This window comes from Pelmatolapia mariae, linkage group LG6 (genome assembly GCF_036321145.2).
Source record: "Pelmatolapia mariae isolate MD_Pm_ZW linkage group LG6, Pm_UMD_F_2, whole genome shotgun sequence".
Classification (NCBI taxonomy): domain Eukaryota; kingdom Metazoa; phylum Chordata; class Actinopteri; order Cichliformes; family Cichlidae; genus Pelmatolapia; species Pelmatolapia mariae.
Window position 1 is genome coordinate 26,904,658 of NC_086232.1, and position 13,308 is coordinate 26,917,965.

A 13,308-nucleotide genomic window follows, 5' to 3' on the forward strand; every position below is an offset into this window, starting at 1 on the left:
GAATGTTTTAGCGAAGACAGTACCTTGTTTTTGGCATTTTATGTAGTTCTCACTCTGATTTTAATTTCCTCATAACTTGATGCTCCCGGGATGCAACGTCATGACAGAAAGAGAAACGTGTACCTTCCATACCTGTAATGTGTGCATTTTTAAATATATCTGCATAGTTATTCATATTTTAATATCTTACTTTAAATCCTTCAGTCTAAGTACAACCTGCGGTAAAGAGTCATCAAAACTGTAAAGCTCAGACTTTTCCAACGTTTTCCTGCTATCTTTTCCAGCACCAAAAGCAGCTCCTGTTACCTGAAAATTTTGGCTTCACTTTTGCATGAGGAAGTGGAGCCAGGGCATCCATCTTTACGAAAAGCACCAGGCAAATGTTTAGACATGGTGAGTGTGAAGTTGTATGGATTCATACTCAGTGTTACATGAATCCATAGGCATGATTATGTTTTGTCCTCTAATAACCATTACCGCATAATCACTGGCAACTTTATTAGGTAAATCTTGCTAGCACCAGGCTGGACCCTCTTTTGCCCACAGAACTGCCTTAATTCATCAAGGCATAGATTCAACAAAGTGCCAGGAAGATTCCTCAGATGTTGATTCATATTAACAGGAAATCATCACAAAGGTGTTGCAAATTTGCCAGATGGTGACTGTGGAGGCCATTTGAAATATTCATCAGAAGCCGGGTACACTGTGGTCATAAAAAAATCTGTGTGATTAAGCAGCAATACTCAGGTAGTATGTGGTGTTTAAACAACATTCAGATGGTCAGGTGTGCCAAGAAAATATCCCCATTACAACACCAAAGTCTCAGCATCCTGAACCTTTCATATGGACAAGGCTTGATCAATGCTTTCATGTTTTAAGCCCAATTCCAACCCTACCACCCACATCTCACAGCAGAAAATGAGAATCATCAGAGAAGTCAACATTTTTCCAATCTTATGGTTTCTCCTGCAAATTGCAGCCACAGTTTCCTGTTATTAGCTGACAGGAGTGGGGTGGGGTGTGGTCTTTTGCTGCCACAGCCAATCTGCTTCAAGGTTCAACGTACTGCACATTCAGAGATGAGCTTCTCCATAACTTAGTTGTTACGAGTTATTGGCGCCTTCCTATCAGCCGCTCTCCTCTCACATCTAGTATCAAGAAAACATTTCCAACCAGAGAACATCAACTTACTGGATATTTTCTCTTTTTCAGACCATTCTCTGTAAACCCTAGATGGCAGTGTGGAAAATCCCACTAAATCACCAGTGAAATATTTTGAAATATACAGATCGGCCCATCTGACACCAACAACGATCCCCAATATACCTAAACCACTGCCCATTTTGATGGTCAGCTTGAACCTGTCTTTATGTCTAAATGGACCAAGTTGCTGCTGTGATTGACTAATTAGAAGCTGAACAGGTGTACCTAATGAAGTGGGTGGAGTGTGTATGTGGTTTTCAGTGATGTCTCTATATAAGACGACAGCATTTTTGGGTGATTTGTTTTATACACATGGAAATACACTTCACTGAAAACCAACACAACAGCTCTGCCACAACCTTCTTCACCTTTAGGCAACATCATCAGGACGCTGTGATGAACTGAACTACATTTCTTTCATTCCACGATAGGAGGGAAAAAATAGAAACCTATTTGTATAATGTTAAAAATGTGTCTGACTATAATTGAGGTACCAAAACCCCCCATTAAAACTTAAAAAACAAACAACAAAAAACTGTTGCACTCCAACCACACAACTTTTGCTGCCAAGGTGGGTTTAATCTGATGCAGCTGTAAAAAGCAGGAGACAAGTTAGAGAGAAATCTGGATAACATTTTTTGTTTGAATGGAAGCCAAAAAATAAAATAAATACAAAATCATTCAATTAATGGTGGCACAGCAAAGTTGACCTCCCCCCCCTCTCTGAAAAGTGTCAAAGTCAAATATTCACATAATTTATATACCTCTTGGTCTAGGGAGAAATACTCGGATGACATCTTTTGGGTGGGTGGGAGTGAGTGAGTTTATATTCAAAGTACAAGCTCATCACGGCATCTTAACCGATGCATGTCAAATCTGCGAAATGAGATTGTCATGGCTTGAAGGCAGCAAGTAAAACACAACCATGAGAAGTGCCTTCAGTCATTCACACCTCATTTCAAGCATTACTGCAAGGGCCACGCCACATTATCGAGACCAAACCATGCTACTGAAACTGAGGTTCCTAAGGGAACGGGATAAACAGTATTAACATTAAACTAAGGATAAAAAAATACAGCACTTTGTGAGAGTAAAATAAAAATGGACTTAAAGCAGGGGTGCCGTCTTCTCACCACTCTTCCCCTCATCAGTGTGAAAGTAACTGTACACAGGACCATTGACATGACATGAAAAATGACGACTACACTGCTTCCAGATCAGCCTCGCCTCACTCTTATAAAACTGGTTTGCATGTTTCTGTGACCACCACCACCGACCACCACCCCACCTAATATACATGTCCCGTTTTCAACATGAACACGTATACAAAGTCAACACAAGCGCACACACTCGCACCAGCAGGCTCACATCTCTCCATGCTCTTATCATGTTTTTTACTAAATAATATATCCAAATTAAACTCTTTGGAGGCGCCCCCTGCTGTTCATATCTCCCCGGACTCTCGCTCTTCCGAGCTGGACCGTCGGTCCCGCTCGCACGACACGGATCTCTCTCGTTCCTTTTCCCTGGCCATGTCTGGAGAGGTGGACCTCTCCCTGTCCTCCCAGTCTCTGTAATCTGCTCTGTCGCCACGCCATCCATCTCCTGCACCCTCCCTCCATCTCTCCTGAGACACTGAGCGCTCTCTGTCGCGGGTGTGAGATGATCTGTCCTTGGAGGATCTGAAAAAGTGAGAAAGAGAAAAAACAAAACAATCACTGATGTCTGCTATGGAATGAAAATGCTTAAGAAAGGTCCATGGTTAGAAAGATGGTTGGTAATATTTGGCTGGTTACATTTAATTTTAAACTAAATATTACACATGTGACCACAAAACCAAGAGGTTTTGCACAAAGTAGCTACTTGTCAATCAGAATGTACCACATTTTCCCTTATTTATGTCTAATAGATATTTTACCAAATGCACATCATTGTCTATTCTTTAAGAACTTAAACTAGCAGCCGAGACCTTAAACTCATCAGCTTTTGTTTACTCAGGTAATAAATGCAATGGGAACTAGGATAATATTCTCATACTTCTAGGACAAACCACTGGTTGATGTTACAGTGGCTATTGTCCATCTTTTAAATACAGTCTATGATTTCAGAATGTCAAAATTATCTATAATCCAAGAGGAAAAATGACCAAGCACCTTATATGCATATACATATTACTATATATAATGAATAGATGTTATAAATATGTGCAACAGTGTGTAAAGCTCCAGTACTTGTAGTATTCATTTAAAAGAATCACTTAAAAGGTAAATTTTAAATAGTTTCAATTCAGATGAATGTTATGCCACACTGGTCATGATGCAGATTTCTGCAAGTTTCAGTGATGAATAAAATCTGCACCTTTTCTTTTTGCGTCTGTGTGAGTGGGAGCGTGAGCGATGTCTATCCTTGTGTCGATGTTTCCTCTCCCTCTCCCTCTCACGATCCCGTTCCCCACCTTCTTCTCTGGAGCGAGAGGAGCGGTGGCGCCTTGAACGATGGGAGGACGAACTGCCTCCATCCCTGGATAAATCATTTTCAGCAGGGGGAAAAAAAAGAAAAGGATATTGTTTATGTCTAAAAAAGGGGTTGGCTGTACTGATGTGTGCTATAGATTTAGATAAAGACTTTGTGGGAATTCGGAAGCATTTTGTCTTGTAAATGACATCCTGCACGAGAACTATACGTCACTAAATGTAAGAATTTGCCGTTTTCCTCTTTGCTCTTTTACCAGGAAAGCAGAGGTTTGAGTATTTTTGTGGCATATTTGTGTATTTTTGGTGATGGCATTAATAACCCCACTGCGTGCATTTACAGATACCGCACCATTCGGCTTTATATTGTGTGAAATTACAAGTCGCCTTGCCAACCTGGGAAAAACAAACTTATCAAGTGATGCTTGCATACCTGTATCGGTCTCCACTCCTAGATCTTGACCTTAAAAAAAAGGAAGACATTTCAGTTTCCCGATGACTTAAAACATTTTCACAGTAACGACAGATTCTGATCATTTACCTCCTTCGGTCCCTTTCTCTCTCCCACTCTCGCTCTCGTTCCCGCTGTCTTTCTCTCTCTCGCTCCCTTTCCCGTTCTTTCTCCCGCTCCCTCTCCAGCTCCCACTGTCGCTCTCTTTCATCTTCTCTTTCGCGTTCCTCTCGCCGCCTCGTGCGCATTCTTTCTTGTTTCTCGATAACAGCTTTCTGGATTAAAAAATAAATGAATGAAGTCAACAGGCCTAACAGGGAGACAAACGCCCAAATCTGTCCTTATCCCTCACATCTTATGACTTTCTGAACTGATCAAACTTGTTTGACGTGCAAATTAATTCTTCTTGTTTTCGATTTGATTCCTTACATGTTTCAGTTCACTTTGAAGCTTTATTTGGAAAAGTGTTGTATAAATGAAATGACTAAATTGGATACAGCTGAGCATACTGCCTCCTTAACTGTAGTTTGTATAACACTGTACAGATACATTTGTGGTACTAATCAATACTCATGCATATAGTAGCATAGACCTGCTCCAGGACATCCTTACCCTTAGCTTTTCAAGCTTCTCACGGATTTCAATAAAACCGAGGTGCAGCTTCCCCCCAAAGTGGTCAGCCAGGCGACGGTCATTGTCATGGAGACCCAAGTAGGCAGAGCACACCTCACACACTCGCAGTTTTTGCTGTTGAAAGCTTGAGGCAGGCATTGAGTTCCGGTAAATATCCTGCAGTCACAAATGTTATGGTTATAAGGAGCAGAATAAAAACTTTTCAACCGGTATCTCATTATTCTGACCTATTATACAAGCTGCAGATTGGGAGCTGATAAAATGTGTGTCCAATATGAGTTCTGTTACTTTGTGAAGAGCGTGAAGCTGCTCTACTCAGACAGGCAAGTTAACACTGGCATGAACCATGAACTCGCTGTCATTAAACCACACATTTAACCTTCACCTATGGTGTACACAGACTAGGCCATCTGTTCCATCTACGAGTGCATCCGACCCCCAGAGTCTGTTTCACTTAACTAGTGTGTTTGCTGTGACTGTGCCCTGGTCCGGTGCTGTTGGATTCAGGCACAGTATATATGTAGTGTGATTGCCACAGGACAGATCCCCAATCCCAAAACCACTTTATTTCTTAAGTAATTAACAACTGAGAGGACAGTGTGTCATTTACTTCACCAACGGTGCCACAAAAAGCATTAAAAAAAATAAATAAATAAATAAAATAAAAAAATCACAAAATTTTCACAAGTAAATGGCATGAAAGAGAGACCAGGTGTGACAGGAGTTGAGATGGTGAAACAAACTGGTGTTTACTCAGGCACAGACACATAAGTAGAGTAACTGTGAGTGGGGCTGGTGAGCAAATGTGCTCGAGAACAGTAAACAGAAACTGCACCTCTCATGTGGCTGCAAATATCTTACCACTTATCACTTAGATAGGTAACACATTTCTGACCTCTGCTTCCTTCTTTAATGCCCGGGTCTTCTCCACTTTTTCCAGCAGCTGCTGGGCCTCTTCTACATTCCCCTCGCCTCCCAGCTGCTCTGCCCGGGCCAGCAGCTTCCCGATCTCTTCGTTAAGCTCGTGGACACGTTCAGCCTTTTCATGACAGGAAACAAAAAGAAAAAAAAGAATGCTAAGCTCATAGTTTTTAGGCAGTGTGTAGACTCTTCCTGTGATAATTAGAGCTAAAAATGTCAACAGTGCGTCACCTTTGCAGCCACTTCAGCGCTGATCTCATCCTGTGTTTCTGCTAGTCTTTTCTTGGCCAGCTCAGTTCTGCGGTCACAGTCAGCAATGAAAGACTGAAGGTGTTCAGCGGCCTGAGAAAAAATACAGAAATAACCGAGAAATATTATATTACAGGATTTTCAAGAATATTTAACAGTGGCTGAACTAATTAGTCTGTACCTGCTATGAAGTGAGTTTACAAACGCGGCTATAAAACATTCAGTTTCCAAACATTTCCTGCTCTCATCTTAAGCAGTTGTTTAAAGCTTAATAGCAGCACTTACACCATACGTTTGATAAGCCTGGAGAGAGAGATGCCTTCTCATTGACATCTTAATGTGGTCTGGACTACTTTACCACCTTCCAGGCTATTCTATGACATCAAAGTAGCCTTGTAAGCAAGGATGTTGTGAACTGTGTTAATGAAAAAAAAGAAGCTTATCAACCCTTTGGAATTACCAGGATTACTGATTTGATTACTCAAATATGGTTTCATCTTCAGCCAAGTCAAAATGACAAAAACACAAAGTTTTACTTTTATGTCCACAAAAAAACCCCACAATGACTTATAATATATACTTGAGTGCTGGGAAAAGTAAGTGAACTTGCTAATGACTTCTGGAAAAGCTACGTCGGACATCAGTCCACAAAAAAGATAAGCTAAAGACAGCAGACTACAAAATTGTGGAGCATGGTGGTTTGATTCTGCTTTGCTACACCAGGGCTTGAGCACCAAGTGAGGAACTATACATTTACATTGGTATTAGGAAATTTTACTGGGAAATGTCAGGGCGGCAGACCATGACCTGAAGCTTAGCAAAGACTGAGTGACGCAACAAGACAGTCATCAAAAGACCAATGGTGACTGGTGCTGCTAAAAGAGGCTTGAGTTACAATTCAAGGGTTAACTTTACTCAGTGTGTTCCTATGTTCAATAAATGCATGAAAACCGAAGTGACATAACTTGTCAGTTACTCTGAAGTCCATGAGTCTGTAATACATAGACCAGACAACCATATTTTATGAGTGATTTGATGAATAACCTCTACAGAACCTCTGGTAATGCTAGAGGCATCTTTTGCAAATGTAAAGGAAAGTAAATTTGAAGTGTGCAAAAATATTGATTAACGTCTTTCACTAATAACCCTCTTGATCAAAAACTATGATGATCCTGAGTTAAAATTAAATACATAATTATTCTTCAACAGGAATTAGTTTTTCTGTGTTAGGACAACTTACACTCATATGAATAAATGAGTGTGTCCTACCTTCTGACTAGTAGTGTGTATTTCTGTGTGTTTCTGAACAGTCTTTTAGGTAGAGCTTGAAACTAACTTTCTCAAGAAAAGTCTCAGCAATCAAAGTAGATGTAGTGAGTTCAACAAGACATTCAAGAGAATATCTTTGCGGGTGTGTGCGTACAACTTACATCAAGTTCAAAGAAGTATTCCTGCTCCTTAGAGGCAATCTCGTAATCAGCTCGGAGTGCCAAGTCATGCACTTTCATGCACTCTCCCAGGTCCATTCTCTACAGGAATCAAAATGACAATGATGTTAGCTGACTGCCTCATTTTACTCGTACGTTTTAGCCCAAAATCTGAAGAAGAACAAAAAAGCTACAAGATAAAATGTCCTGGACACAAGAATTTTCACTGATGTCACACTAAAGAATCCAAATGTGATACCCTTTAACTTGAAGCAAAGCTAACACAGGTCTGATGATTTCTATATACACTATTCAAACTATCTGTTTATATTCAGTGCACTAGGCTGTTAAGAATTAAATTGACTCTCAGTTTTAATTTGGGGATGTTCAACTTTGGAAGAGTCGTTTTGAGTCCAGTCCAGTCGAGGTTAAGGAACAGAAAGTAAGAGGATAAGTCAATGAATAAAAGCAACAACACATCATCAGAGGGGTAAAATTAATCCATCTCACGATCTGTCTCTAATCCCAACTCATATTTGTTATTAAAACAAAGTCTATGACCCTCAGGCCACATCCCCACTAATACATTTGAATGTTCAAGTACAGTTTTAAATGAAACCAAACCAGCCTTTTTTTCAGCAGCCAATCAGAGAAAAAGCTCACCTCAGAGTCGTTGGCCTTGTGAGGAAGATAAAGCAGCATGTTTTAGAAAGTGAAACTGTGCGCTAGTGTGTTATGCAAAGCTGTTCTAGTAGAGTGGATCAGTTAAAATAGAAATGCTTATTAGTATGTTTGGATATGTGTTTATTTCCCATATATAAAAAAGTTATTTCATTTCAAACCCACTGACAATGAAGTAGAGCTCAAACACATCTAAGCTCTCCATACATTTCCTGTCAGCCTTGTGTGTGTGACTGTATTTACTGTATATATTATACGGCTGTGTGTAAATATGATAAAGCTTTCCTCTGTGTGTTCAGGCGTGCGTAAAAACGATACTCACGGTGCCTGAGAGGATGTCATGAGGACATGAATCCAAGAGGTGACTTTTGCAGACTCGCTCATCTGTGAATTTGATTCTCTGCCGCATGGTGTCACCTTTACAAAAAAAGAAGGAAACCAGAAAAGCAGGCGTTCATGAAAAGTACAGTATTTTACTATCATACTGGGTTATTAGCCCGCACCTGTGACGGATTAAGTCATACATCTCTAACCACTGTAGCATCCAGGTACAGTAAACGTGTCCGATAAAACTCCTCGTGGTTAAAAAATAATAATAAAAAAATACTAGGGAGGAAATGGAGGGAAGAAAAAACGAACACATGACTATGAGCCAAATAAAATGCCGACATGATGTTTGTTTTGGATTGGTTTTGTAACAGATGTGTGCGATAACCTAACTTGCCAAGCAAACTTAAATACAACAGGTAGCTAGCCGGCTAGTTAGCATGATTTGTAAAGCATGCCGCACTGTCACCATCAAGTATGCAGGTTAGCTTGTCGGCTAATGCTAGCAACAGTCATACACGCTGCTGATTTTGCAAGTAACCAATCTCAAACACGGCGAGACCCCTCTCACCGTCTCTCCCCGTCCCCATGAGCTGGTCCAGCATCGCTCGCATCTGTGCCTGGGCCGACATGTTTATGAGTGCTCAGATAACGTCGCCAGCAGCGGTCTTCAACACATGCAGCCTCCTCAACTGCAAGGCCTCGTCTCTTCCTCCAACAGCACCAACCGCGGATAAGTTTTCCCACCAAGAGGAAGACTCCGAGCCTTTAACCAGCGAGCTGCTTGTGTACAGCGTTACTTCAATGTACTGGTTATCCCTGCACTTCAACAAAAGCAAATAAATGTGACTTTGTGACGTTGGATGGCTTCGGGTCGGCCGAGCAAGTGCAACGTCTGTTTGAAAACTGCTGCCCGGGTCCGCCGGTCGGGTCGTGTGGTGAGTTGAGACAACGGTGACTGAATTTAGACGGGGCCTTTGTTAGCTAACAAAATCTACACAGAAATAAGTAACCAGTTCCACTGTCACACAGACAGATTTCTAGCGAGTCAGCTAGAAGTTATCAAGTTTGTTCAGCGTCCTCTCTTCCTTCTTCCTATTCCCCCTCCATGCGCGTCCCCGCGGAGCGCGCTCTAGTGCAGCGGCGAAGGAAGTGCTGCAGTCAGCCTCGCTTGTTTGGTGACGTTACATGTCACCAACAAATATTATTATTATTATTATTATTATTATTATCCTGCTTTGTTTTTTTTCTTAGTTTTTCGGATTCCCCCCACACAAACATATAAAGTGTTTAAAGTGTCTCTGATCTTACAAATAACACATAGAAACATGGTTGCAAAGCTAAAATGTTCAGCATATTTAGAAAATATATGCTACTGTCACTGGCCAATACGTATAATAACTAATTTGATATTCACACATATATGAATATCAAAATGATTGGGATCCTAGAGCAGACTCATTGCACAACACTAAAGACCACCTAAAGTTATAAACATTGTGAATAAGACATTGAAAGTTAAGATTTTTAACATGAGAAGGATTGGCTAGTCTCAAGTGCCCACTCCCAGCTGTGATAAGGGGGATGTTATTTTGACACTTCACTGCATAGAGGCCTTTCTTGGTACCAGGCTGTAAACATAAATGTTCTGCCATTATAACAATGAAGTCTGTGTGGGCTGACTTGCTTTTGGGCCCTGCCTCAAGTGGCCACTCTCAGAACAGCAGTTTTAGGCACGTCTGCATTAGCTTCATTTTACAGTCTGTCAGGCTGGTACATCATTCTTAATTTATGCTACCGTTGTGTCTGTTTGTGGAGGTATTTGCTGACAGAGACCCTATGGCAAGGGTTTTCAACGACCACAGAAGTGCTCCTGTGCAAACATGATCAACATGGATGCTAGGAAGGAAAGGGAGTGGCAGCAGCATTCTTCTGGAATGGGAAAAGCACGAAAAAACATCAAAGTTTAAAAAGTAGACTATTAAAAGCACAAACAGTGGCTTTTTAACATAAGTTTCACTTCAGCTCTTCGTAATGTTACAACTTTGCTCTTCTCTGCAGCTGGATGATAGACCAGCAACAACTCCTTGTACCAGATATTTGAGACTGCCCCCATCTGACAACAGATGCACTCTGCAGGTAGATGGGCAGTCCTTAGCTGCCAATGCGCTACCACTGCTGAACCATAGTTTCCTCATGAGTGTTACCTACTGCATCAGCTTGTAAAGAGTTGTGGCAGTGCATTAGTTTTTTCCATACGTTTTTTAGTTTCTCCACCTGTCTGCCTCAGCCTCATAAAAATGACATGGCTTGAAAGCATTTAGGATTTTTTCCCGCTTTGATGCAGTGAGGAGGGGATTAGACTTTGGTGGTCAAAGATCACTCTCCATTTCACCTGCTTCGGTGCTCATTCTGATTGTACAGGTAGAACAGCTCCTCCAAGAGGATGGCACATCAAAATCTGCAAATTTCACTTCAGCTCTCCGTAATGTTATGACTTAGAGATTTCAAGGGGCAGGCAGGTACACAAGGAGAGTTAGGACAGCAGACATCGTCAGCAATGACTAGTACTTTCTTCTTTGTTTGAGGAGGAACATGAGGAGCAGTGACCTCCAGAGGGTTACACAAATGTGCATGTTTCTAACCAAACTGTCACGAGTGACGTATGTCAATATAAAAGAAAAAAAATTCTTGAGACCTTAAGATAAACAAGGAGATCATTTAATTTGTTTTTTCTCATACTTTTTATACTCATTTGTCTCATTGAGTCTAAAAAGTTGTTTCTGTCCAAACAGAGGTGATAAACATAAACACATAAACTGGCTCCAAGTCCTGATTTTACCCCAGTTTAAGATGCAAAGAATTATAACCATCGGCTAGTATTTTACGTTATTTCTCTTCAGATTCAATCTTGATATTATAATAAGCTGATAACTGTGATTGGTTGCTTGTACAAAGGTTTACTGTGTTAAATATGAACATAGTAAATAGTTCCGTAAATTTTAAATAAAGTTTAAAAGGCCCTTAGTGACTTAACTTCAGCTATGTGTATTTTACGGCCACATGTATCTATCTGTAGCAGACCATTCAACTATAATAACAATACATTAAGATGGAATTACTCATCATTTACCTGTCAAACCGCAAGCTACGCCCATACAAGGCATCCCAGTCCCACCCATATAGAAACGTCCCATTACCGTCACAAATACAGGAAAAATGGCGGCGAGTATGTTGCGGCTCCCGCTGCGACTTTCCTCCAGAAATATGGGGATAATGACCCGTAACACCGGCTTGAAGACCTCAAATATACCCAGGACGACTCAAAGCAGGACCGCAGTGTCCACCCCGTCTGGAGCAATTCTACCGAAGCCGGAAAAAGTGAGTTTCCAACGTCCAGTTTACAGAGGTAGCCGACCGGAGTTTACGAGTGGGTGGGACAGCAGTGGTTTGACGGAAGCTTTGACGAATAGAAAGACAGGATACGCACCGGACTTGTTAAATCAGCCAATGAACGTTTGTTTTGTTGAAGGGAGAGGCTGTTAAAGGAAATAAGTCACTAGTAAATTTAAAGATCATTTATTATTCAAAGACTCGTTTTATTTGGGGAAATGTAGTGTTGTGTGTTAAAAAATACGTCCGCTGGACAGCCGTTAATGTCGGCGAGTAATTTATAGACTTGAAGCCTAAACTCGTCGATGTTCGGGCAGGACATGTCCAGTTGGTCGCGGAAAAGAAAGGCTGTTTTCATATCGCAATAAAAATACAAATACACGTTAATAAGAGAAATGGATATTTGATGATCGATGGACGGAAACTGCCGTGAGGTCAAGGGCTAAAATGATCTGCTCTGTAACCACACATACTTCGTCCACTCTTTATGGGCCTTCGACATTTGTATATGATTCTCTGCTGGAATCCGCTTCACGACTGGCTGAGGGCTGTTAACTCAAACACATGTATTCATATGAAGATACCCATTGACCATGCTTGGAGCCAAGTCAACATGACTCAGAATAGAGTTTCAGTGTAAGGATGTAATGACCTGGTGATATCAGTTGTGCTTTTAGTGAAAGCATTTTGTGTTTCAGATATTCAGAGTTTTTTTTACCTGGAAATTCGCAAAAACTCAGCTCTGTTACAACCAATATCTCCTGAATCCAGCTGTGCCACAATACCTGCAGAAAACCTAGTTATGTTTAGTGATCTGAATAGTTCTTGCATCCTCTTGGTTTAACCATAACTTTTCTCATTGTTTGATTTTTGCAGACACCCTTTGGTCTCATCCGCATGACATTAGTGGTGGTGCCTTTCCTTTATGTGGGAAATCTGATCAGCAAGAACTTTGCCGCCCTCCTGGAGGAGCACGACATCTTTGTCCCTGAAGACGACGATGACGACGATTGACCTAACTCTGGAAAAGTAAATGGTAAAGTTCAAGTGCTTATTAGCCACACCTTATGCAATCTTTAAGCATTGAGGCTGGGACCTTTAGTCACAGTCTTCTCCTGTGTAAAGGGTGTGTCAGCTGCATGTCAAAGGAAGTAATCTGTGACATTTTTCCAGTGATGACAACTGTGTTCTGTTTTTTCATTTACATCCACAGGGTGCTTTGCAATATTGACTGAAAGCATACCAGTCGGCACAAGGAAGATGGGGAAGATGGGGCACTTTGTCTTCCAAATAAATCCCTCTATCTCCACCCTCTTCCTTTCCCTATTCTCTAATATTTAACTTGTTTTGCCTTCAAGAATTTATCAGAAATGTCATATCATGTGAGGCTATCACAACTACTAGTTTTGGCCTTGCTCCTGTTTGCATGTTTGTGTGTGACCAATAAATAAAGAGTCTCTTATGTGGAAAACACTTGTTATTTAATCTTAACACCCATAATTTTTAATTCTGGCTCATTTTAGGCTTATCAGGTCATGATAACATAGATTGC

General features: G+C 40.9%; 2 protein-coding genes across 2 annotated transcripts; one reads left to right on the forward strand and one right to left on the reverse strand.

The window, feature by feature from the left end:
- Positions 1-1,728: 1,728 nt before the first annotated feature.
- zgc:158803 (LUC7 domain-containing protein) lies at positions 1,729-9,497 on the reverse strand. Its single transcript, XM_063476432.1, has 10 exons — positions 8,935-9,497; positions 8,359-8,453; positions 7,359-7,457; positions 5,911-6,021; positions 5,654-5,797; positions 4,738-4,914; positions 4,216-4,400; positions 4,108-4,137; positions 3,562-3,723; positions 1,729-2,885 (listed from the first exon to the last, which is right to left on the reverse strand). The coding sequence occupies exons 1-10, from the start codon at positions 8,993-8,995 to the stop codon at positions 2,648-2,650; spliced, it is 1,302 nt and encodes a 433-aa protein (XP_063332502.1). The 5' UTR covers positions 8,996-9,497; the 3' UTR covers positions 1,729-2,647.
- A 2,053-nt stretch (positions 9,498-11,550) lies between these two features.
- On the forward strand, positions 11,551-13,221 carry smdt1b (single-pass membrane protein with aspartate-rich tail 1b). The gene is made up of 3 exons (XM_063476433.1): positions 11,551-11,744; positions 12,633-12,792; positions 12,970-13,221. Exons 1-2 carry the CDS (start codon positions 11,583-11,585, stop codon positions 12,768-12,770), a joined length of 300 nt encoding a protein of 99 aa, XP_063332503.1. The 5' UTR covers positions 11,551-11,582; the 3' UTR covers positions 12,771-12,792; positions 12,970-13,221.
- Positions 13,222-13,308: the final 87 nt, after the last annotated feature.